Source organism: Patagioenas fasciata, chromosome 11, assembly GCF_037038585.1.
Source record: "Patagioenas fasciata isolate bPatFas1 chromosome 11, bPatFas1.hap1, whole genome shotgun sequence".
In the NCBI taxonomy this organism is placed as follows: Eukaryota; Metazoa; Chordata; class Aves; order Columbiformes; family Columbidae; genus Patagioenas; species Patagioenas fasciata.
The window spans coordinates 5,332,831-5,358,396 of NC_092530.1; the positions used below are offsets into that span (position 1 = coordinate 5,332,831).

The window sequence follows — 25,566 nt, forward strand, 5'->3', positions numbered from 1 at the left end:
TTAATGTTTAAAAATATATATAAAGAGTGAGTGTCAGGAGGATGGAGCCAGGCTCTTCTCAGTGACAACCAGTGATAGGACAAGTCGCAATGGGTACAAACTGAAACACAGGAGGTTCCGCTTAATTTTGAGAAGAAACTTCTTCTCAGTGAGGGTGCCAGAGCCTGGACCAGGCTGCCCAGGGAGGCTGTGGAGTCTCCTTCTCTGCAGACATTCAAACCCGCCTGGACACCTTCCTGTGTAACTTCATGTGGGTGTTCCTGCTCCAGCGGGGGGATTGCACTGAATGAGCTTTTGAGGTCCCTTCCAATCCCTGACATTCTGTGATTCTGTGATTCTCTGACATATGACATGAAAATAATGCATAATTTTCCAAGGATTTGTCTGCTCCCTAGGCTGAAAACAAACTGCATGGAGGGGGCAGTAAGTGTGCTAGGGGAGCAAAAGGAGATTGAGAGCTTGTGAGGACCTGTAGCAGATTCTAAGAGCCTGCTGCCATCCTAGAAATATTTGGCTGGTGCAGCAACTGAGAGGTAACGGCCAGCTATGATGGGTCCCCAGAGTGATGCTTTGGGGCCGGTGGCACGTGCATCTCCCTAACCAGGCAGTAGAATGCACTTCGGGCCCAGTAGAAGGAAGGTGGCAGAGGCAATGCATTGGAGAGCTGGCACGCTAAAACTGGGAGTTGGATGAGACCACCTCCTTTATCAAGTGAGTCATTGAACAGCTCAGAAGTTCTGTAAAAGCGCACCTTGAGAGAGCCCTGGTTGTCACAAAAGGGGGAAACGGTAGATTCTATTGCTGAAAACGGACTGTGTGGTTTTGTGAATGTGGCTTCAGCCCTTTTTCTTCAAAGTAGGCTCATGCCTACTTGAGAAAACTCATGACGATCATGTTGAAAACAAAGAATCAGTGTGGTGAGGCTGTAGAGCGGCCCTTGGTTTGTCCTGCAAACAAGCTCTGAATGTGGATTCTTGCAGGTGTAGCGGAGCAGGCAGCAGCATCTCTGAGCCAAGCTCTGGGGGATGGGGTCCTGTGTGCTGGGGACAGCTTCCCTCGCCATGCTCTGCTCCCTCCTCCTTCAAGCAGGGGGTGCCCCACGTCACATACAGCCAGTCCCAGCCGGGCCTGAAGGTGGGTGTCTCCGTGGCGACCACGCGGGTTCTGTGATGTGGGCACCTCGTCATAACCAGAGGCCATTGTGACACGGGGTCGTCATAACCAGAGGCCATTGTGACATGGGGGTCCCCGCCCTGACCGTGGAGGTATTTAAGGAGCAGCTTCTGAGGAGGCAGCAGCTTCCCACGAGGCAGCAGCTTCGGAGGAGGCAGCAGCTTCTGAGGAGGCAGCAGCTTCCCACGAGGCAGCAGCTCCCCTGGGTGCCCGTTGCAGCTCTGCAGCAGGCGAGACCCAAGATGCCAACTGACAAGGAGGCGAACGCCCACTCCCAGCCCTTCAGGCTGCCCCCCTTGCTCCATAAGCCACAGGGGAGGGATGGTACAGGGCAGGAGGGAGAGGCCGGTGGTTGGATGGGGCCGCAAGCAGCTGCTGCGGTGCCGGGGCTGCCGCCTCCATCCCACGTGTCCTGCTCCTCCTCCTGCCCGCAGGTCAGCCACAGCCCGGGCCAGCACACCATCCAGGGCACCTGGGTCACCCCCTCGGTCCAGGAGAGCTTCCAGGACCACCATGGAGGTCCCCAGGAGGGGTCTGGCTGGCCTCGCAACACCAACACTGAGGCAGCAGCAGAGGCAGAGTGCCCGGCACCTGCCCCACAGGATCCCACAGCTGACGACATGGCTCTGTGGGACACAGCCCAGCGCATTGTCAGCGGGGCCGTGCGCAGGGCTGTGGCTGAGATCCTGGGAGCTGTCCAGGAACCAGAGGAACAGCAGGACCTGGCCCAGTGCATGGACTTGCAAGATGGGAACAGCAAAGAGGCGTGCCAAGGCAGAGACACCATCCACAGCATCTGGATCAACCCCTCAGTCCAGGAGCACCTCCAGGACGCCCCTGCAGGTCCCCAGGAGGGGTCTGGCTTGCCCAGCTGCACAGACATGGAGGCGGTAGCAGAGGCAGAGAGTCTGGCACCTGCCCAGCACAGCCCCACAGAGGACGATGTGGCTCTGTCAGACATTGTGGAGTACATCCTCAGTAAGGTTGTGCGCAGGGCTGAGGCTGAGATCCAGGGACCTGGCCAGCAACCGGTGGAACAGCAGGACCTCGCCGAACACTTGAATCTTCCAATGGCAGCACCAACACTTATGGGACTTGAAGCCACTGAGTCTCCCTTGGCAGAAGAGCCTGCGGGACAGGCCAGCACAGCCCCTCTCATCCCAGCTGCAATCAACGAAGGAGAAAACACGGTTTCTCCAATGTCTGGGGAGCATGGAGGAGAGACCAGCACAGACATCGCCTGCCCAGCGCACGAGGAGGAAGATGCTTCTTTGTTGCCTCAGCAGCCTCCGGCAGACCCTGGCACACTCCACCTTGCCCCAGGCATCACCAAGCTCCCGCATGCCCCAGCTCCACGGCGATGGCCTTCTCAGTTCAGGAGGGCGCTCCGGGCTCTGCGCAGGGCTTTCCGCTGCAGCTGCACCACGGGACAGCAAGAGGAGTAGAGCCCGGCTGCCAGCACCACGCAGGTCCCTGGACATGCGACTGGTCCTGAGCCTGCGCAGCGCCCAGAGGGAGCGTCTGAGGGTGGCACGCCAGGGATGGGTGCATGGATGGCGACCGCAGCATTCACATGCCCTGAGGCATGTGAATGCACCAGATGAAGGCTGGTGCCGCCAGCCTGTGCTTGGTCTTGGGTACTTTTTATAGAAGCAATAAAGCCAATAAAAAATTACAGCTTTCCCTCCATGCTCATCTGTTCCTGCTCCACCTCGGGACAAAGAAGTGTGCAGGAAATCTCTGTCCTCGGGGTCTCCCGGCATTGGTTGTGGGAAGCCCTGGGCTGGGGTTGCCACAAACCGGCAGTCTGGCTGGATCCCCCTCAAGCTCCCTTCCCACCCACCTGCCTCCAATTCAAGTCAAGGACTTGGAATATTTGAGATCTATTGCCAGCTTGGCCTGGTTGACCTAATCCCTGCACCGTACGGCATCACATTCCTCTCACAAGGAACCTCCCCATTGCGGGGGTGTTTTGGAGCACGTGCATGAGTAACATCCCATGGGAAACCAACTGAATGCAGCACTGGGATGTGCTTCATTGAACTGAGGTCCCTGTGTCCATTCTTCATGAAGTGGGACATCTTAGATGAGTGCAGAGCAGGGTGACACACTGCAGGGCTGATGTGCCTCCCATCCTTTGGAAGTGACAACAGGAGGCCAGACAGAAATTGTGACTCCTTCTTCTGTGTGTAAAAGATGAAGACTCTGTGTCTAAAAATGCCTGGGTGCATAAACACTCCATACCTGGAATTTTGCAAGTCCACAGACATGGTGTTCCCTGGTGTCCTTGTAGCCAGTTTGGTGATCTCTGGACTGGAGAAGTGGATGCTGGGTGGGAAGCTGGCTGAGCAATAAAGCCAAATGTCATCAGTGGCACAAGGCACTTCAGCCAACACTTTTAAACGTCTCCCCCTGTATTATGTGACACAGTGCACTTTTCAGCTCCTTTGCGGATGACACAGGTCTGGGCAGAGGCCTTGAACAACCTCACATGATTCACCCAGCCTTGAGCAGGAGAGTGAGACAAGATGATGTTCACGGTTCTCTTCAAATCTGAGTTATTCTATGAGTCAATGAATCTTTACCTTTGAAAACAGTACATGTGTAGGAAGAAGAAAAAAAAAAAGCAGAGGAGGAGATGTAACAAGTGTTGACATAAATATAGCACTTCTTGTGAATAATGTTTCTCCACTCAAATAATTAGTAGGAAATAGATTTCATCAAATTCATAAAACAAGCATATTTTTACCTGGTCAGGTCCTTGGCCATAAGGAGGGTAATGAATGGATATGATATTATGAGGTCAGTTGTGTCTCAGAAACTCATCGTCCAGTCAGAAGCTGTGAAGGGGAATGTGGGGTCAGTTCTGTCTTGGGAGGTGACAGCAGTAGGGACATGGTTAGGAAAGTAGCTCTGACAAAGTGCCCCACAGGCCTTACCCAGGAAGAGGAGATCTGCACAGCATAAGGAATACAAAACATCCAAATATTACTAAGATACCAGCCATAATAAACCAAACTTCCCTGATGTAGGCATTTGAGCAGGAGATCTGGGGGATTTCACAGAAGAACTGGTCCAGAGCATTGCCCTTGCACAGGGACAGTGAAAATGTATTGGCCATGTGCAGCAGAGAATTGAGAAACCCACAGGCCCAGGCAGCTGCCACCATGTGGACACAAGCTCTGCTGTCCAGGAGGATCCTGTAGTGCAGGGGTTTGCAGATGGCAACATAGCAGTCATAGGTCATGATGGTGAGAAGAGAATATTTTGATATGATCAAGAAGAAAACAAAAAAAGACCTGGGAAGCACATCCTACATAAGAAACAGCCGTGGTGCCCCACAGGGAATTGGCCATGGACTCTGGGACGGTGGTGGAGATGAAGCCCGGTGTGAGGAGGGAGAGGTTGAGGAGAAAAAAGTACATGGGGGTGTGGAGGTGCTGGTCACAGCCAGGTACATGCCCAGGAAGAGCCAGAAGCGCAAGAGCTGCAGCTCCCATGTGTCTGTGAATGCCAAGAGAGGGAACTGCATGATGGAGCTGCTGCTGGACATTTGTTGTTTCTGGTCATGGGGCCTCTGTTCGAAAAACGAAATGACAACTTATAATTAGTACAGACTCCTGTGGGAAAAGCCACTCCAGCCATGTTTCTCAGTAGCACTTTCCGTTGTCTCCTCTGGTAATGGTCATGTCTCTCCATTCCACATCCATGGACCCCGAACTAGTAGCTGGGGAGGGGAAGACCTCCCTTAGCACTTCCGTGCTCTGTAAGTTCCAAGTGCTTGTGCAAGGCTCAGGATGGAGCTCATTTGGTACTCACATTTGTACTGAAGGTGGTTAGGGTGCACCATTACCCAGCAGGAAGCAAGATCTGCCTGACAGAGATGGAGCTACAGATGCAGTGTCTCAGAGTCATTGCCCCACATAAGTTGTGTTTGATAAATGGCTACGTTGCTGTAAATAATTCAGTTTGGGTGATGTGTTCTCACCGTTATAACTAGGCAAGATGAAACCCATCCCTTGCAGAGAGTGTGCAGAAGCTGAAGGAACTTCTCTCCAGCTGCCCAGCATGGTGGGAACCTTCCCAGCCTGAATGTACAAGCACAGCTGTGCCTGTCCTGCAGAGCTGAGAGTTCTCCACTTCCAGAGAAAATATAAGCACTTTTTTTTGTCAGCTGAAATGCACCGAACACTGTTCCTCCGCAGAAAATGCTTTCCCCTGATGCCACCATGGACATTTCCGGCCTATGTGCTACACTCAGGAGAAGAAAGATTGATTTTTCCTGTTACACCCATGATGCTGCTCTGCCCAGGATACTGTGTAGTGACTCTCACCACTCTTTCACATGTTTCCACAGGTCCTGCTTAGACTTACCACTTCTAAAGGTATCTGTTCTGCAGACTGTCTGGACTTGAAAATTTTCCAGTGTCTGTCCAGTTTTCCTCCTCCCATTATTCTCTATTTGTTCAGACACCTCTCAGCTACACAGGTGCTGCTGTGAGCTTCAGGCAGTTTAAAACTTGCCCTGTCTGTCAGTGGTCTGTCTGAAGGGCACTGTAGCCAACTCCTTAATTGCATTTGTACCTGTCCTTTCCTAGGTATCTCACTGAAGGTTTTCCTCTAAGGTTATCCACTGTGGAAAGAAGATTTCAATGGAAGAAAAGCTTAGATTTGAGAAAGCATAATGCAAGTCCCAGGTGGCAGATGACAGAAAGGGAAGGAGGAGGAAAAGGGGAGGTGTGTCATCAGGAGATGCTCCAGACCCAGGTGAACTGGAGAAAGCTGATACCATTTGTTCTATAAGAGGAAAAGTAGAAGAACACTAGAGGAATTTCCTTTTGAAAACCTGGTTTACTGATATTTATTACTGAAATAATATTCTATGTTTGGCTATACTCCTGAAATCTGTCTTATCTAGCCACACAAGTCCTGAAGACTGAAGCCTTAAGGAAAATTATGCATGGAGAGTCGGCTGGTAGTGCCTTTTGCATGTCCATGAGCCCTCTAGTGCCAAGTTCTTGAACTGCAGATGCCGAAAGGATGAACAAGCCTGTGAAGAAGCGAAAGGCAGAAGCAAACTTCAACTTTCTGGGGGCGCTGGGGGCCCCATTGAGGGTCATCACTGACAAACCTGTGAAGGCAATGACCATTCAAGGTGCCCATCCCTGGGGACTTGTTAAGCAATAATTTGGAGACACTGGTTTCAGGTGGCAAATGCAACATACAGGTGCCTCTGGTACCATGCAAGTCCTTGCTGTTTGTTTAGCACCAGAATGTCCAAGCCTTAACCCCCAGGCCTGGTAAGGAGATTCTTTCCCCCACTTGCTGCCCAGGGACCTTCCTGAGGGCAGTGTGAATGGAGAGGGGTGGTAGCAGATGCTTTAACGACAAATTTGTGGTTTTCTGGGGATTCGACAATGCCTGTGAATTCTCCACAACCTGTCTGACTTCTTTCATAGCCCTACTAATGTTCCTTGGTCACCTAAGATGTCCCAGTCCCAAACTTCCTTGCATCATCAGAGGGTGAATAGGTTTCTCTACTCACTCATGGATCCTAAAAAAAAAAAACAGTTGAGGAATAATACCATGGGAAGGAGATGACCTTCCTGAGGCACTGCTGGGCTCTTTGAGGTGTAACTACATATGCAAGGCTACCAGAGGAGTTTGACACTCACATTTGTATGGCAGATGGTTGGTCTGCAATGGGAAGGGAATGAGACAGAACTGCTACCAGAAACACCAAGGAACAGGAGATTTGGTGTGCCACGTGTGGCTGGGATAGAGTTAATTTTCTTCGTAGCAGTTGTATGGTACCATCCTTTGGATTTGTGACCAAAACAGTGTTGGTTACACAAGAATGTTTTAGCTACTGCTGAACAGTGTGTGGGGGACTACGGTGGGTCCGTGGATTCCCTGATGGAGGGCATGGGAACAGAAATTAGCCTTGAAGATATGAAGGCCTACCCGTGAGAAAGATGGGAGTAAAGGAGTATCCGGAGATATTAAGGATGTACCCGTGAGAGAGAAGGGAGTAGAAGAGTAACACTGATTATAGCAAAATTAGCAAAATTAGCAAAATTAGCCAATGAGATGTTACTGCTGTAACTTGTAACCAATAGTGAAGAGACACATGAATTGGTAAAACTGTATAAAAATGCACTTGTGGCAATAAATGGCATCTACTACTTTCATCCTGGAAGAACTTGGTCCATGTCGTTTGTCCGTCTCAACCACGACATCTGGTGACCCTGACATGATCCTGCCTGAAGAGGATCTCGCATGAAGAAGGGGACAGCGTGAAGCTGTGACAGCCGAAGGAGAGCTGTGGAGACAGAGCCCGGTACAGCTGATAGAGCAGCCGAGAAGAGCTGCCGAAGATCCGGATGATTGAAAAGACACCTCGCTAAGGAGTAGGTGAGCTACCGGGAACATGGGGGGGAACTTATCTAAAGAAGAGGGTATTATATTATCTACATGAAAGTTGCTTCTGAAGAAGCAGGGTATTAGCCCTCTGGAACTGGCTTTACGAAGGAAGGACTGTGTTACTATGGGGCAAAGCACTAGTGAAAGATGCAAAGAAACAACTGAACTGTTAACAACATGTCACTTTTTGCTAGAGACTTTGAGAGGATTAAAAGAGCAATGGGAACATGCAGAGACAGCGGGGAGGGATGGTCTTCCTGGCTCTCCTGGGCCAGATTCGGAGGAAAAAGTGAGATTAAGTACTACTCCGAACCCCACTGTTACTAAAGATTCATCAACACCGCCCAAGTCCATATTATCTGATATGGATAAAGATCCGTGACACTTTCTTGGAAAGTTAAAAGGAATAGAGGAGGAGCGTATGTATGTGTGGCCCCGAGATCAGATAAAAGCTATGAAAGACTCACATGAAAAAACAGCGTTGGGTTATATACAATCTCGGGAGGGGCCCCCGGAGCACCGGTCGGAGCGGTGCGTTCAGCCGATTGCTCCGCTGTCATCAATCGCGGCTCAAACGTCTGCTCCACCATCATCAATCACGGTTCCGCCGTCTGCGTCACCGCCATTGGTCACAGTTCAACCTTCTGCCCTGCTGCTATCAGTCGCAGAAGGAAAAAGTGGACTTTTTTTTTTCCTATCCCCCCTTGCCTGGAGATTTAGGTGGGGAAGATCCTCCCGTGGTGAGCCAGACTGAGCCAAATAACGTAAGTCCTATAAATTTAGGTCCCCCCAGCCTGCCCCCGCCCCCCTCCCACGCTGCTGCAGAGCAAATTCCTGAGGGTGGGGGTAGAGTTTCAGAGCATAAACCGAACTTACCAAAAAGCTGGGATTTACCCCCCAACTCTTGGAACAGACACTAATTGACATACCACAATTACAGGCACGATAAATTCCTGAAATCCTGAGACAGTCAACAGACCTTGCATATCAAGCTATGATAAAGGTGCCTGAAACCGGCAAAGCAACCAAATCATTTGCAACTATTAATCAGGGTCCCAATGAGAATTCATTGCAATTTTATTGACCATCTTCAAGAGGCCATCAATAAGCAGGTTGAAAACCTAGAAGCTAAGGAAGCACTGGTGTTGAAATTCGCAGTAGAGAGTGCTAATGTTCGCTATCAACATGTTATCCGCGAGTTTTACAGAACATATTACGTGTTTCTGTGTGTTACCTCTCTGAAAATCAAGCAGCTTGTTAAGAATGTGAGTTAATTGTTTCACTGGTTGTTGTTAGAATTGTTTCTTTGTGGTATAAGTGCGCCGTAAAACCTTCTCCCCACTTTTCCCACTTGCGCTGCAAGCAACCCTGTGCTTTCCCCCCTCCCTCCCTCTTCTCGTAGTTTCTACTTACGAGATGGGGTCAGGAATGACTGTTTTCAGTTGTGTTCATAAGAAATCGGTATTGGGAGGTGTTTTAGAACATAGGAAAGCACTTGGAAATATGAGGAAGGAAGATCTTGTGAAATATTGTAATAAATGGTGGCTGCTGTGCAAGTTTGATGATTGGGAAAAGCGTCCGGAGAATAGAACCTTGAAGTATAACTCTTTGTTGTTTCTAAAGTGAGAAGAGCAGGACAAAAATACAACTCTACAAGAGATCATTGAATCATTTCAGACAGTTTTACAGCTGGAACGGTTTGAACTTCAACAAGCTGAGAGAGAGTTAACTGATAACACACAGGTCACAGTAAACTTGCTGAAGTCTACAAGATGCTTTCCTCATTAACCTGTTTTCTTTGTGGGTATCTGTTTAAGCATGTTGCAGTTTTAGTAGGCCTTTTGTTGTGTGGTCCAGTGATTTCACAGACTGTTAAATAATGAGAATGAGACTCAAAATGTGTGTTTTGTCATAATACAGAAGATCATGAGTAGTTTAGTTCTTTACTGTGTGAATGTGATGGTAAAATTTTGTGTGTAGTAGCTGTTATTTTTCTTTCTAGCATGCTAACTTTATTCCAGCATTCAGACTTGCACAACTCTGTGATGGGCTGTGTTTCATCGCTATGTACTAAATTTGGCTCTTGTGTATGCACACCAATTAAAGAACCCTGTTTTTGGGATAACAGTTGTAGCACCCCAGATGAGACACTATTAAAAGCCTTGCCCGGTCCAGCTTGCTGCTGCGGCGGGGGGGCGGGTGCCGATGGGGCTCCAGCGCGCACTGACCTGTTTTGTCAGGGAGACCCAGCAGCACCGCTACCTGGCTGAGCAGTAAGTGGTTCAAAGGTGCAATGCTAAAATCAAGATATTGTCTTGAATAAGTGTAACTCTGATCTATCTGCATATTTGAACTTGGTATTTGGTTTTCATATCTGAGCTCAGTATTTTAATTTGCATATTTATATTTGGTACCAAAAGAATTTTGTTTGGGGAGATAATTACAAAATGGGAACCGGTTCCACTGCTAAAATTCCACCTTGCTCCCCCTTAGGATGCATCCTTCCGCATTAGAGTGATCGCTTCTATTGTTATCTAGTAATTTTGAGACCAGAAAATAATTTAAATAATTAAACTCTGCTTTGCATTAAAAAAAAAAAAAACAAACAACACTTACGTGGTATGATGGATGTGACCTTGGTATTGTATGAAGTTGTATTTAGAAGTTGCTAGAATATGAACTGATTTGGATGTAAGAAAATGGAATAATGGATTGATGTTTAATATGCTGGTTTTTGACATCTGTAACTTGTAAAAGGTAAATGGGGCTGAGGAATGTAACAACTGTTGAGCTAATTGGAATTGTTTATAAAACTAGCTCATTCTACCGAGGAGTTTGCCAGAGCCTCCTACTTCATACCAGCGATTACGCCAGCTGTGTGGCCTTGGTACATCTGAACTGCAGCAAGACAAGAAAAAAGAAAAAAAAAAAAAAAAAAAAAAAAGGAAAAACCTGTTTTCCTGCTGCTAAGCGGAGAAAGAGGGGCTTTACTCCCCTCGCTCTGTCTTTTATTTTCCCTGGAGTATTGTCACCCATCCTTGCTGTGGCACTGTGTTGCTTCTCGGCTTTGAATCAGGGGTTGCTGGTGTTGTTTCTTTTTGCTTCTGTCTTATTTCTTAGGTTTTGGCACATCTGAGGAAAGAGCTCATCATTTTCCCTCCTTGCTGAAGTCAGTCTTTTCACACTGGTCAGCTTTGGGGGGTCAGAGCGCTCAGTGCTTCTCTGGGTCAGACTGGTACTGATTTGGGTGTGGAGTGCAGCCAGGCTGGTTTGGCATGGAGTTCAAACTGATTTGTTTTCATGCTGAGCTGGACGTCTTGCCATCTCAGATGGGGGTGAGAGGGAGGTTTTATTCCCCCTCACGCCCCTCCCCTAAGCAATGTTACTGCTAGAGACCTGTAATACTGCATGAAGGAGTCTGAGGGTGAAATTTAAAGGCATCACCAGTGGATCCATAGTTCTAATGAAGTTGGGAAATTAAACAAAAATATTATATATATATATATGTATGTATATATATAGACTTATTCTGTGGTAACTGGTTGTAAGAGACTTCTTAGTAAATTCACTGTGCTAGTTTTTGAGGTCATGGAAGAAAATGAAAGAAAAACTGTTTTGTGAGACTAATAGAATGCCAAATTTGGAACAAAGTTTTAATACATGAATTCTTGTATTTGCCAGGAAGTCATGTACCTCTCTTGGGTCAAGATTTGTTTAGTAAATTGTAAGCTGAAATAACGTTTTCTGAGAATTCTGTTTAGTTGCATGTCCTACAAGAAGCTGCTTGGATGGTGCAGATCTACTTGTGCAAGTGAAAAATCTCCAAGGAAATTTCGAATGCTGTATTTCCACTAATATTAAGAGCCAATGTTTCGATAAAACAAACACTGCACTGATAGATCTGAAACAGGACTTCGATCCAGTAAGGGAAAACAATATCCAATAAATACAACAGCCAAAATGGAGTTAGAGATTTTGAGGAATAAATTTATGACAACCTTACAGGCTGACTGCATTCGATTGGACTTGCAGATTTGTCTGTTTATAGCTACAACATAGAAAAAACCTGTGGCTCTTGTGGGACAGTATGATGAGATTACTAACAGACTGATGTACTGATTGTTACTCTGATCAAGAAAAGCAGAGAATTAATTTAAGTCTCAATAGGCCAAGTACCTTTTGTCCTACATGTACCATTTGTGAAGTTTAATTTTTATTTTTTTTATTTGCAATCTATGTCTTTGTAAATTGCACTAACTGATTTTCTTAACAGCACAGCTTTTGGCATGCATAAATGTAAAATGTAAATTGCTCAGAACCTGTAATTCTTTAACATCAGGTCATAGACCATACTTGTATCTGGTCTGATTCTACATACTTGCACAGTTTTTGTTGATGGTTCTGGGAAGTCTTATAAAGCTGTAGTGGTTTGGTGTGAAGATAACAATCGGCATCATTCTGTAAAAATTATTGAAGGTTCAACCCAATTAGTAGAACTTGGCGCAGCTTTACATTACTTAGAGTTTTTTAAGGAGGAACCTCTAAATTTGATTTGTGATTCTGAGTATGTAGTCAAGGTCTAACGTACGTATCTGATTCTGAACTGTGGTTTTGGTTTGTTTTTTTTTTTTTTTTTTTTTTAAACAAAAAGGGGGGAGAAGTAGGGAAAACACCACAAAACCAGTTGTCAAAAGCATTGTATGTGATGAAACACTTTGCAAGTATGACCCAAAAACATGCTGAGTCAGAAAGAACCTACATTAGTTGTGGTCAAATCACTAGTTAATGGTCAATGGAAAAGGCCACATCAATTGATAACCTGGGAGAGAGGCTATGCTTGTGTCCTTACAGATCAAGGGCCGCAATGGTTGCCAGCATGAAATGTGAAATCTGTGTTATCTTCCTGACAATGATTGCTGCATCTGCTGCGCTTTGGATGCCTGCACAGACAAAGACTAACGTGGATTACTTTAGCCAACATGACTGGCCAGGACTCTATATGCCTAGCTATGGCACCTCCGGAAAACCTGTTCCACACATGCTTGGTTGGCATCCCCCTTGATGACTACAGCAGCATCACATGACTGTTTCAAAATAGTGGTCGGTGCAGAGGCATTGCAACGAACTGTAATAATACCAGCATGGCACTTTGGATTAATTGCCTCCTGGAAGCAGATATTGAACCACAGGAACTGGAATTGCTGGCATCTATGCCCATGGACGCTTGTATCAACCTGGTTTGTGAAAAGTGTCAGAAAAATATACGAGAACATGAATGGATAAGACTGAAAAATGTTAATGCTACCCTTGGTGACTATAGAAATGAAACTCGATGGTGTAACACCTCGCAGAAGAATCCAAGGGGTGTCATTGATAATGTGGGACAGCGACCCCAAAAACCTCCTGTATGGTGTATTCTTGATCTGTGGAGATAGAGCCTGACCAGGAATTCCTTCTAATGCCGTTGAAGGACTGTGTATTTTGGGACTATTAACTCTCTTAATGCCCAATGATAATAGATCACAGAAGAGCAAGACGAGAAAAATACTTTTTGCATGTATATGAGTCAAATGTGATGATAATGTAGACTTTTGGGGATCAGGGTTAAGGGTTTTAGAACCTCATGTATCTGGTGTTGGCACAGCTAAAGCTTTAGATACTTTAGAAAAATTAGGATGCTGGTTAGTTAAGCAAACTAACAGAACTTCTAAGACTTTAAGTGGACTTTTGTTAGTTGTAGATTCTGTAAGACATGCCACATGGCAGAGTAGAGCTGCGATAGACTTCTTGTTATTAGCATTGCTTAGTGGTTGGGGGTTTTTATGATGGTTGCTATCAGTAGTGAAAACGGGACTGATTGTTTTGATGATTGTTGTGGTTGTGTTACTAATGTTGCCATGCATGATTTCTCTGCTGCAAAGGGCCCTGCAGTGGACAATGAAGGCAATTTTTTTAGCACAAAAACAAAAAGGGGGAATTGTGGGGGACTACGGTGGGTCCGTGGATTCCCTGACGGAGGGCATGGGAACAGAAATTAGCCTTGAAGATATGAAGGCCTACCCGTGAGAAAGATGGGAGTAAAGGAGTATCCAGAGATATTAAGGATGTACCCATGAGAGAGAAGGGAGTAGAAGAGTAACACTGATGATAGCAAAATTAGCCAATGAGATGTTACTGCTGTAACTTGTAACCAATAGTGAAGAGACACATGAATTGGTAAAACTGTATAAAAATGCACTTGTGGCAATAAATGGCATCTACTACTTTCATCCTGGAAGAACTTGGTCCATGTCGTTTGTCCGTCTCAACCACGACAACAGTGCCTGCAGTGTCAAGGCCTTTTCTGCCTCCCACATTGCCAAGCCAGCAAGTAGGTTGGGAGTGGGCAAGAGTCTGGGAGAGGTCACAGCTGGGACAGCTGACACCGACTGATCAAAGGATCTTACAGACAATATGACATCATGCTCAACAGTCTAAGGTGGGGGAAAGAAGAGTGAAGGGGGAACATTTATGGTAGCTTCCTCACCTAACCCCAGACTAAATTTTTTATCTTAAACCTTGCCCTAACCATTGCCCAACCCTGGCCCTACCCCAACCCTAATCATAAACCTCAGCTCTAGCCAAAACCATAACCCTAAATGAGCACTAATGCCAACCTGAAGTCTAACCCTAAACCAACTGTAATCATAACTCTAATTCCAACCCTAACCCTAACTCTGAATCTAAATCAAGTCTGAACCCAAATCCTAACTAACCTAACATGTGTCTTAACGCATCTTGCAAAGCCAACAGCGCCTATGTAACAATACCCATAGTTTCATATCAGGCAATGATTACTGTGATAACAGCATCAGGATAAAATATAATTGGGTATATGGAATGGACAGATGAGCACCCTGGTATCATCTTATCAGTGCTGGTTCAAGGCCTGATGGCATGAGCAGCTACCCTCTGCTGCCTCATGAACTGGAGGCTGTAGGCACCACTGTGTGTCACCCAAATCAGACTCATAGGTCAGACCACCCGTTTTATATTTCTCATACACTATGTCCACTGTTTCTTTGATGATTGTATGAAGAGCTTAGTTACCTAGATATCCAGGCTGTGGGCGGGATATTTATTCTGCAATGACCTCTTGGAGTAGCTCTACTGACCCCAGTCACCCTCTGTGTCTACAATCCTACAGCTCTGACAGGAGAAAATCACTCTGCAGTGCCTGAATTTGTCCAAGAAACAGCACTTCATAACCTTTCTCATTATTGGGTCTTTTGGTCTTGATGGAAGATCACCTTCTTGTCTTAATTCGGATTTTGTTAGGTAACCCCAAAGGACAGACTGGAAGCTGTTGAGTTACATGGAGGGTTTCAGAGCAAGAAATCAGGAACAACATTAACCTCACACAGCGGCCGGAGTTACTTTCCTCTGGAGTGGTTATTCATGCTGTTGGCTATGAAACCACCAAGACTGCCTAGGTCAGACCCAGTCAAAGATTTGGACTAGTTAAGGCAATGAGGTCAATTTATTCTGTACAAATATAGAGATCTGCATTGTGGTGACATGACACAATACTTTATTGCTTCCCATGCATATGTCTCAAACCCAATCTTCCTCACCAGGCCCTTTCTAGATGTGAACCAATATGTAGGCACCAGAAGCAGTCGGAGTTTAACGTCTCAGAACCACCACTGTCTTGGGGATAACATGGGGCACAGGCACATGTTGAGACCCAGAGAGGTGAAGATACTGAGAAGCCTGTTCTGTTGCTGCACGGTGAAGTTAAGCACAGATTAAATTGCTTTATTTTCCACTGCCCTGCTTGCCTTTTTGTTTGTTTTGTTTTTCCTCCCACAAGTTGGGTACTTTTCCTTTGAGCAGCTAAACCTCACGTCTCATTTTTTTCTACTTTTTAAAGACCTATAGTTATGCTGGAAGTTGCTCCTCAGATTAACACCCATGATTCTGACAGTCTTTCTAAAATTGTTCATGGTGTCATGGGCGTCCAAGCAGGAGTAGAGACAGCACCAGTGTCCCCACCTTCCCTCCTGAGACTGCTTACTAAGTGTCTTATAACCAGGTGAGAGTGACAGAGAGGTGCCCAGAGAACCAAATCCAGGTTGTTTCCAGGGGAAAAACTGAGAGAAAATAGGTCACTACTGCCTCCTGCAGCATCCTGGACAGAGGAGTGTGCTCCTGCCTCTCATCTCCTGGCAACAGTAAATCCCTTCTGGCAGGCTCTGAAGTGCTGATATAGTTGGCAGCACAGACGCTGCCAGAAGCAGGTGCAGGCATCTGTCCAGCTTGACTGGGCTCGCTGGAATGGGCTTCCTTCAGTTTTGAGAAATACTGCCTGTGGGATGGGCACAATATAAGAAGTTCTCTGGCAGTTTCCCATGAGCAAAGTTTGCCTGAACTGTGCTCTACCTCTAATCCTGTGAAGTACTGAGATTTAAAAAGAATAGGCTACATGTTTGAGGACATTTTGAAACAAGCAGGAAATGCTGGTATGTAGATATGCTGCAGGTAAATGGTAGGTAAGGTAAAGCCTTAACTTAAAAGAAATGTGGGTATCTTACAGTTATTTCAGAAAATAAAAGTATTTTATTTTTATTTACATTTATATTAATAAATAGGTAGATTTTTAAAAAAACTATCATCGTGACTTTTTCCTTATGCAAACCCAATTTTTATCTTGGAAATTTTAAACGCTATCTCTATGAGATAGAAAACGACCCATGGGAAAAAGGCAGGAATATCTTAGAAATATAACTGAACTATTAGGACCATATGTTTTTTTGTGAATTCAGGATTTTCTCTTGAGAAAAACACACTGTGTTTTTCACTTAGCTAATCTGAATGCTGTTATGACATGTTTTCTGACCTGTTGTTCTCATCATTCATACATTAGGGTTTAAGAAGACTTCTCAAAGGAAGGTTGTGATAGCTGGAGAGGCACAGCCAGTAGACTCAGCCCTCTGCCTGGAAGAGGACATTCCTTCCTCATGTCAAGCTGAGATTCTTAAAAATATTTCAGTTGAGTCTCTTCTGCATAAGAAGCAACCCGCTATTGCAGTGCTGCTTGCTTGTAGCTCACACCCTTCAGCTGTGCCCAACAAGACGTCCTTGTGCTCTGGGAAGGTGGGGAATGCAAAGGGAAGGCTCAGTTCCCCATTGCTCTGCTTCTGCTAGGGCTTACAGGGGACTGGGAAGCATTACAGGGTCAGGGCCACAGTGAATGGGACCTCGGATGGATTTTTAATCTGTGAGAAATCCAAGTGACAGAGTAGCAAGTTTAGGAATGCCGAATTTTTCAGGGCTCATTCAGAAGTTATAAAAGCCTGACCTATTAAGGAAAATTGGGTATCATTGGGAGATGTCCCACTTTTAATCACTTTCTTCTCTGTATGACTGAAAACTGCATGAAGAAGTTCCATGGCTTACACAAAGTCGTCTTTTAGCACCCTGAACACTTGTGATTTATGCATAAACTGCTGCTTATCTGTCTTGTTAGAATGTTGTGTGGATGCATCAGTGTCACTGGATTCATTGGCAGATAGAAGCCTGTTTTACTCCCGATGGGATTCACTCTTCACCATGTAAGACTGGTTCTTAAGCAAGACTGTTCTTAGAGATGTCAGTATTTTCAATCTTCTTCCATTTTTCTCGTCCATCAACAGTTAACATATTTAATAAAATCACCTCTAAAAAAGAAAGTCGAGTTTCTTTTAAGCATATGATGAAAAAGTGTCATTCAGGCTCAAGGATTCTGTTCTTTCCTCTCTTTACAAACCCATCTGCAGTAAATAAATGACGTTAGATTTCCAAACATTTATGCAGCTCTTGGTCAATCTCACCTAATCCTGCAATCACATGTATGTTGATGTTTGGAGTCTGTCTCTGGGCTTGAAGGATGTGTAGTTGTGGACAGGCCATCAGTATCTTCTAAGAGCCTGTTGTTTGGATTGCTCTGTGTAGGGAAAATGCCCCAAGGAGAAGGCTTGGAGAATCACACCGCTGGATCTGGATTCGTTCTTCTGGGATTTTCTGACCACTCCAGCCTGCAGGGCCTGTGCTTTACAGTTTTCCTGGTGATCTACCTCATGGTCCTCACAGGGAATGGCCTGATTGCACTCATCACAGTGGTGGACTCAAGCCTCCACAGCCCCATGTATTTCTTCCTGAGGAACTTGTCCATCCTGGAGATTTGCTACACATCAGTCACTCTGCCCAAAATGCTGCTGGGTTTCCTGATGGAAGATGGCAGGATCTCCTTCCTTGGCTGTGCTGCCCAGCTGTATTTCCTGGTTTTGTTGGGCAGCATCGAATGCCTTCTCCTGGCTGCCATGGCCTATGACCGCTACATAGCCATCTGTGACCCCCTGCACTATAACATCATCATGAGCAGAGGTCTCTGCATCAGAATGGTGGTGGGATCATGGGTGGTTGTTGTACCAGTGCAAATAGGACAGACCTACCAGGTGTTCACTTTGCCCTTCTGTGCATCCCGTGACCTTCATCACTTTTTCTGTGATGTCCCTCCTCTGCTGGAGCTGGTCTGTGCAGACATTTTCTGGAACCAAGTGATGCTGTACACCATCATCCTGATATTCGCAATCCTTCCCTTCTCCTTAATAATTCTTTCTTACATTAATGTTATTAGGTCAATTCTAAAAATACCTTCAGTTCTGAGCAGACACAAAGCCTTTTCTACCTGTTCTTCACACCTCGGAGTGGTGATGCTCTTCTATGGCTCAGCCACAGTTGCCTACTTAAAGCGACAGTCAAGGGATTCTGTAGACACCGACAAATATGTTGCCCTGTTTTACACAATTGTGACCCACATGTTTAACTCTCTCATCTATAGCCTGAGAAATAAGGAAGTGAGAATTGCCTTGAAGAGACTCATATGGAAAAAGTGATACGACAGAGTACATAAAATAGTTCAAAACAGTACCAAAAGTCCCACTGGGGTATGTGGTTGCCTGAACAAAGCATCCCATATTTGCTCAAAAAAACCCATGTGTCCACTCTGGCTTTCATCCTCCTCAAGAAGGGGAAAGGTGTCCTGAGACATTCCTGTTATCTCATGCCTCATCATGCTGTCTTTGTACTCCAGAGCATCTTCAGTGCCCCTAAATAGTTTAATGCCAACAGCTACTTCAAGGTCTGTCTGACCAATGTCATTAAAGGGAAATAGTCAAAGCATGGTCAGTAGTCAATGGGTCCCAGAGGGTGACACAACTGATGAAGAGATGACTACCCCTTGCTAGACCCCATAGACTACTGACAGTGTCCCTGCATGGAATTAGCTTAAAAAAAATAAAGACCTGAAAGTCATCTTCTGCTGCTATGAATCTTGCACTGAGTTGTGTAAAGGTAGACAAACTTGACATACGGAATATAAAAACAGGAATCACCTGATGAACAGTCCAGTCCTGGAACAGGGGCCCAGAGACCTCTGGAATTTCTGTTTGTCGTGGTTTAACATCAGATGGCAACTAAGCACCGCAGCTGCTCACTCACTGTGCCCCCCCGCAGTGGGATGGAGGAGAGACTTAGAAGGCTAAAAGTGAGAAAACTTGTGGGTTGAAATAAAGGTATTTTAATATGAAAAGGAAAAACCGTGCATACAAACAAAGCAAACTAAGGAATTCATTCACTACTTCCCAGCAGCGGGCAGGTGTTCAAGCTATCTCCAGGAAAGCAGGGCTATATCACACGTAACAGTGACTTGGGAAAATTGCCATCACTCTGTACCTCCAATCAGTTGGGAAGGTCAACAGGAGATCACAGGGACACCATGAATCCTGCCTATGTGTGTAAAAGAGAAAGTTTCTGTCTCTGAACATGAGGCCAGCTCAGATGTGCATGCCCAACAGAACCCTGATGTTTCTGTGAGTGACTCCAGGAACAAACCCCACTGTCCTAGTGAGATTCATCTCAGCTGCCTTGGACGGGCTCCTTGGACAGGAGCAAATGCTCATGTCTGCTACATCACCCTTGCCCATGATTCTAGGTTGCACTCTCAAAAGCATTAGAGCAACTAAATGGTTCTGGGGTCCTTGGAAAAGGCAGACATCAAAGCCATCTTCAGGAAAGGCAGGAATGAAAACTGGGAAAATTACAAGGCTGGTCAGCCTACCTCTGCCCCTGATAAGGGGATGGGCCACATCTTCCTGCATCCATTTCCAGGCAGTTGAAGGACAACAAAGGAATTGCTGAAACCAAATGGGCAGGGGAAAGAAAGGCATGTCATGTACATGGAGGTTTGCAAGGGCTCAGACTTGGTGTCCTGTGGTGTCCTTATAGCCAGATTGGTGCTCTCTGGGCTGAATTAAGTGGGCACTGGGTAGGAAATTGACTGAATCACCAAGACCAAATGTCATTAGTGACAAAAGTGAACACCTGATAGTCCTCAGGATGAGTTCCTGAGGAAGAAGGACAAGGGGTTGTGAGGACTTAATTCCCCCACTGTGATTATCAGGCTGTTCCCTGTGAGAACCTTGACGCTGATGATCAGAAAGACTGTGAAGTGCAAGCCCCCCAGATTGATGTGGTCAGAAAATCACAGGAAAAAAAGAAATCCAAGCTCAGCACTGTGATTTTCCACACATCTTTTGGGGATTTTTTTCTCCACATAAATTAATCCAAACAATAGGCACTTGGTGGGTGGTGATGGCTCATCCACCTTCACAGAATCACAGGATCACAGAACGTTAGGGACTGGAAGGGACCTCAAAAGATCACCCAGTCCAAGCCCCTGCCGGAGCAGGAACACCCAGATGAGGTTACACAGGAAGGTGTCCAGGTGGGTTTGAATGTCTGCAGAGAAGGAGACTCCACAACCTCACTGGGCAGCCTGGGCCAGGCTCAGTCTCCCACAGCATCCTCACAACTAAACTGAGGGAGTGCAGTCTGGACGACTGGGTAGTGAGGTGGACTGTGAACTGGCTGAAGGGAAGAAACCAGAGAGTTGTGGTCAATTGGGGCAGAGTCCAGTTGGAAGCCTGGATCTAGTGGAGTGCCTCAACGGCTGGTACTGGGACCAGTACTATTCAATGTATTCATCAATGATTTGGGCAAGGGAATAGAGTGACTGTCAACAAGTTTGCTGATGACACCAAGCTGGGAGGAGTGGCTGACACTGGAAGCTGTGCTGCCATCCGGAGACCTGGACAGGATGGAGAGTCGGGTGGGGAAAAATTGAATTAAATATACCAAGGGCAAGTGTAGAGTCTTGAATCTGGGCGGGAACAACCCCAGGTTCCAGTATAAGTTGGGGAATGACCTATTAGAGAGCAGTGTAGGGGAAAGGGACCTGGGGGTCCTAGTGGACATCAGGATGACCATGAGCCAGCACTGGGCCCTTGTGGCCAGGAAGGCCAATGGTAACTGGGGTGGATTAGAAGGGGGGTGGTCAGTAGGTCAGAGTGGTTTTCCTGCCCCTCTACTGTGCCCTGGCGAGACCACATCTGGAATTGTTGGAACGATAAAGGACTCAGCACTCCGATTCAATGTGAATCACGCCAAAGCCATTTATTACAGAAACATGTCTCCTTATATACACAACTATTCTCTAATCACGAATCCACGCTCCAAGCATGGATTCGCTAAATGAGTATCATGGGCAGTCCACACGCTGGAGCCCCACCGATGATAGGTCCGACGACTCACGCCATGCTGAGGCCCTGTTAATGAAGAAACGCCCCTCTTTCTCACAGCAGATTCTGTTCTCAGCTTCTTGAAGTGGCCTTGAGATTCCTTTGGGCCTGACTAATTCAACAACATATCTCCTTCTAACGAAACCCCTTCACAATTCCCCCTTTTTGTTCTTGAACTAGTCAGGCCCCTTAAACAGCATGCTGAATCGTCTTTGAAATACACTGCAACATAGGACACGTGATTAACAACATAATTACAATTACATATAATGTAGCTAAACCTTACTTAATAAGATTAAACAACTATCTGCTTATACTCAAACCTTCATATCATATATAAAACCTTAATTCTACTTATGACAACCTTACCAACGCACTATTTTAGAATAGTCAGACAACTTAATACAATATATTCTCTTAAATTCTTAAAAGATCTATAACTGCGCAGTTTATAGAGTAACGTACTTAATACCATCAGCATATGCTAATTATTGACTTAATATCTTAAAACTTATATTAACCTATTCATATGCTAATTATTGAATTAATATCTTAAAACTTATATTAACCTATTTAAAAGATCTATAGCTTAATCTTAATATCTCTTTTAAAACCTTACCAGTTGCTAAATTAGGTTACCATGGTAGAAATATCTTATACTTTTACCTTATCTATGCATAGATTATCTAATTGTAATATCACCCTTTTGGAACTCTTACCATCTGTTCAAATTAGCATTCTCTATGGAAGGTACCTTATCTGTTTACTAATAAGCTTTTAGACCACTGGGTCTAAGAGCATCTATAACACTGAATAAGAATTCATGGTTTACATTTGAGACAATTCTCACAACTTATCTCCCTCCTGTCCTTCTGCATCTGTCGAATCTTTGTTGTCTTTATTCAGCCATGGCTTGACCCATTTCGCAGGAATCCATTTTGATCCTTGGTCTGTAATGACACAAGCATAACCCTTTCCCCAAGTTATTAATTGGAAAGGACCCTCCCATTCACCAGTAACTCCATTGCGTATTTTGACCTGACATTAATTTTCTCTAAGGTCTGTCAAATGTCCTTTTAAGCTTGTTCCATGACAAATCATAGGTGGAATGTCGAACCCTTCCAGAAGACGTAAAAGTTCAAGACATATAATGCTTTGCTTAGTCTGTCATGTGGAGTAGTACAGTCAGTTCCCCCTTTTTGTTTGTTAAGCTGATGCTTGAGAGTTTGATTCATCCTTTCTACCAAGGCCTGACCAGTAGGGGAATTTGGTATCCCTGTAATGTGCTTAACACCCCGCAATTGAAAAATGGTGGCAGTAGCTTTGGCGATATAACCAGGTGCGTTGTCTGTCTTGACCTGCGCAGGAACTCCCAAAGCTGCAAAAGCAGAACGTAAATGTCGTTGCACATGTGAACTAGTTTCACCAGTCTGAGCAGTGGCCCATATGGCGAAAGAATATGTATCAATAGACATATGCACATACTTCAGCCTGCCAAATTCAGGGACATGTGTGACGTCCATTTGCCACAATTCCAAGGCTCCTAATCCTCTTGGATTGACTCCTGCACCCAGCCCTACTGAGATGCGCTGACAATCTGCACAACTTTTAACAATACCTCGGGCTTCACTTTCGGACAATGAAAATTGCCGCTGTAAGACCTGAGCAGACTGATGGAGGAAACTATGAGAGCATACTGCTTGCCCAAACCTATCTACTGGAGGTGGAACCCAGGCAGGAGATACAAGAAAATCAGCTCGGCGGTTTCCTTCAGCTAAATCGCCTTGAATTGTCAGATGACTACGGATATGTGTTATGAAGTATCGGTGTTGTCTCTCTTCGACCAACAACCATAGTTGCTTGAACAAAGACATTAGTTGTGCATCCTGAACCTCTTTGAGCAATGATCTTTCAATGCGAGCTACCACACCTACCACATACAAAGAATCGCAAACAATATTCACTGGGCTATGAGCAAATCTGATAAACACTTCTATTACAGCCCTGAGTTCCAAATGCTGAGTTGATCCTTTTAGGTCAGTTAGTATCACATCGTGCCATTTTCCATCTGTTTTCCATGTAATTGCTGCTTTCTGCATTTTACCGCCTGCGTCAGTGAACACTGTGGGTCCTTTAACAGGAAATTCTGAGAGAAGAGGGGGACCCTCCTCCATTGATCCCATATTCAAAACTGACATTAACTTGTGTGGAGGGGAAAATGTCTTAATTAAAGCTTGAGAATCTAATAACGCAATCTGAAAAGGTAAGGAGTTCTGCAAAGCCCACTGTAAATATTCTGAAACGAGGGGAACAATGATATATGCAGGCTCAGCCCCTGAAATTTCGACTATTCTCTGCCTGCCTTTCATTATAAGCTGAGCAAAGACCTCAACCCTGGTTGTAATGGTTCGTTTGAGTCGAAAATGCAAAAACACCCACTCTAAGATCTTTAACAGCTCCTTACCAGTTGTCCATTGCATTATGAGAGCAAAAGGATAGTTAGTATTGTTTACAATTAGTAGTCCGATTACATAATCTGGGTTCCACCTATGGCTGAAAGCTTTTACAAGTTTGGACATAATCTTTTTCAGAGCAGCATCCGCCTCAGCAGTAAGCGTTCTAGGAGAGCTAATGTCACTATCCCCTTTTAGCAGTTTTACAATTGGAGCTAAATCCTCATTAGTGATCCCACAAATGGTCCGGACCCAATTCAGATCACCCACTAGTTTCTGCACATCATTTAAGGATTGAATGACAGGCCGACATACTATTTTCTGAGGTTTCACTGTGGACTGAGAAATTTCCCAACCAAGATATTTCCATGCTGGTTGAATTTGTACCTTTTCTGGAGCAATTTGCAATCCTCTATGCTGCAATGTACCAGATACTTCATTTATCAACAAATCAGTAGAAAAAGTTTCCCCAGCTATTAATATGTCATCCATGTAGTGGTAAATCACTAACTCAGGATGAGATTTTCTGATTGATTGCAAGGCCCAAGCTACATAAATTTGACACATAGTTGGGGAATTTTTCATTCCCTGTGGCAAAACTACCCATTGATACCTTTTCGCAGGTTCAGCCTTATTTACAGAATTTATGGAAAATGCAAAACTTTTACAGTCATCAGGATGCAAAGCAATGGTGAAAAAACAATCTTTCAAGTCAATTATTAAGATCTGCCAATTTTCCGGAATCATGACAGGGGATGGTAATCCCGGCTGTAATGCTCCCATGTCTTCCATGGTATCATTAATTTTTCGAAGATCATGTAACAACCTCCATTTCTTTGATTTTTTCTGAACAGTAAACACAGGAGTATTCCAGGGACTTGTAGACGGCTCTAAATGCCCTTTTTCAAGCTGTTCCTGTACTAGCTCTTTGACATGGGCGAGCTTTTCTTCACTGAGCGGCCATTGATTTACCCATACTGGATCATCATTTTTCCACTGTCATTTCAGTACTGGTCGCCCATCATCAATGACCACTTCTAGAAATTTTGTTGTTTTGTCACCAGAGTTGCTCCTAGTTGTCCTAACACATCTCGTCCTAATAGAGAAACAGGGATAGACATCACATTCATGCAGTAAAGAACTAAATTACTCATGTTCTTCTGTATTATCACAAAATGCACATTTTGAGTCAACGGAATCTCATGATTTAACAGACTGTGAACTTATCGTACCATGTAACAAAGACCTATCAAAATTGCAGCATTCTTAAACAGATACCCACAAAGAAAACAGGTTAATAAGGAAAGCATCTTGCAGACTTTAACAAGTTTTCTGACCTGTGTGTTATCAATTAAGTCTCTCTCAGCTTGTTGAAGTTCAAATCGCCCTGCCTGTAAAACTGTCTGAAAAGATTTAATGATTTCTTGTCCGAGTGCTTTTCTATGTTTTAAAACACCTCCCAATACCGATTTTTCAGGAACACAACTGAAAACAATCATTCCTGACCCCATCTTGCAAGTAAAAACCTGGGGGGGGGGGGGAAGGGGGGGGAAGCACAGGGCTGCTTGCAGCCTGAGTGGGAAGAGCAGGCAGAAGGTTTTATGGCGCACTTAAAAACAACTAGTGAAACAATTAACTCACATTCCTGACAAGCTGCTTGATTTTCAGAGAGACGGTACACAGGAACACATAATATGTACTGTAAAACTCGCAAATAACATGCTGATAGCAAACATTAGCATTTTCTACTGCTAATTTCAACACCAGTGCTTCCTTAACTTCTAAGTTTTCAATCTGCTTATTGATGGTCTCTTGAAGGTGGTCAATAAATTGCATGTAATTCTCATTGGGACCCTGAT

The 25,566-nt window shown here is 45.1% G+C and overlaps 1 protein-coding gene across 1 annotated transcript; it reads left to right on the top strand.

The window, feature by feature from the left end:
• Positions 1–1,793: 1,793 nt before the first annotated feature.
• LOC136106445 (olfactory receptor 10AG1-like) lies at positions 1,794–18,512 on the top strand. The gene is made up of 2 exons (XM_071813663.1): positions 1,794–2,016; positions 17,569–18,512. Exons 1-2 carry the CDS (start codon positions 1,794–1,796, stop codon positions 18,510–18,512), a joined length of 1,167 nt encoding a protein of 388 aa, XP_071669764.1.
• Positions 18,513–25,566: the final 7,054 nt, after the last annotated feature.

What these genes read in the sequence shown, in the direction of transcription:
- LOC136106445 (XM_071813663.1), top strand. Translation starts at nt 1,794, where the DNA reads ATGGCTCTGTGGGACACAGCCCAGCGCATTGTCAGCGGGGCCGTGCGC. An exon ending in CCTCCAGGACGCCCCTGCAG is followed by an intron (nt 2,017 to 17,568) that starts GTCCCCAGGAGG and finishes TGCTCTGTGTAG; the next exon opens with GGAAAATGCCCCAAGGAGAA.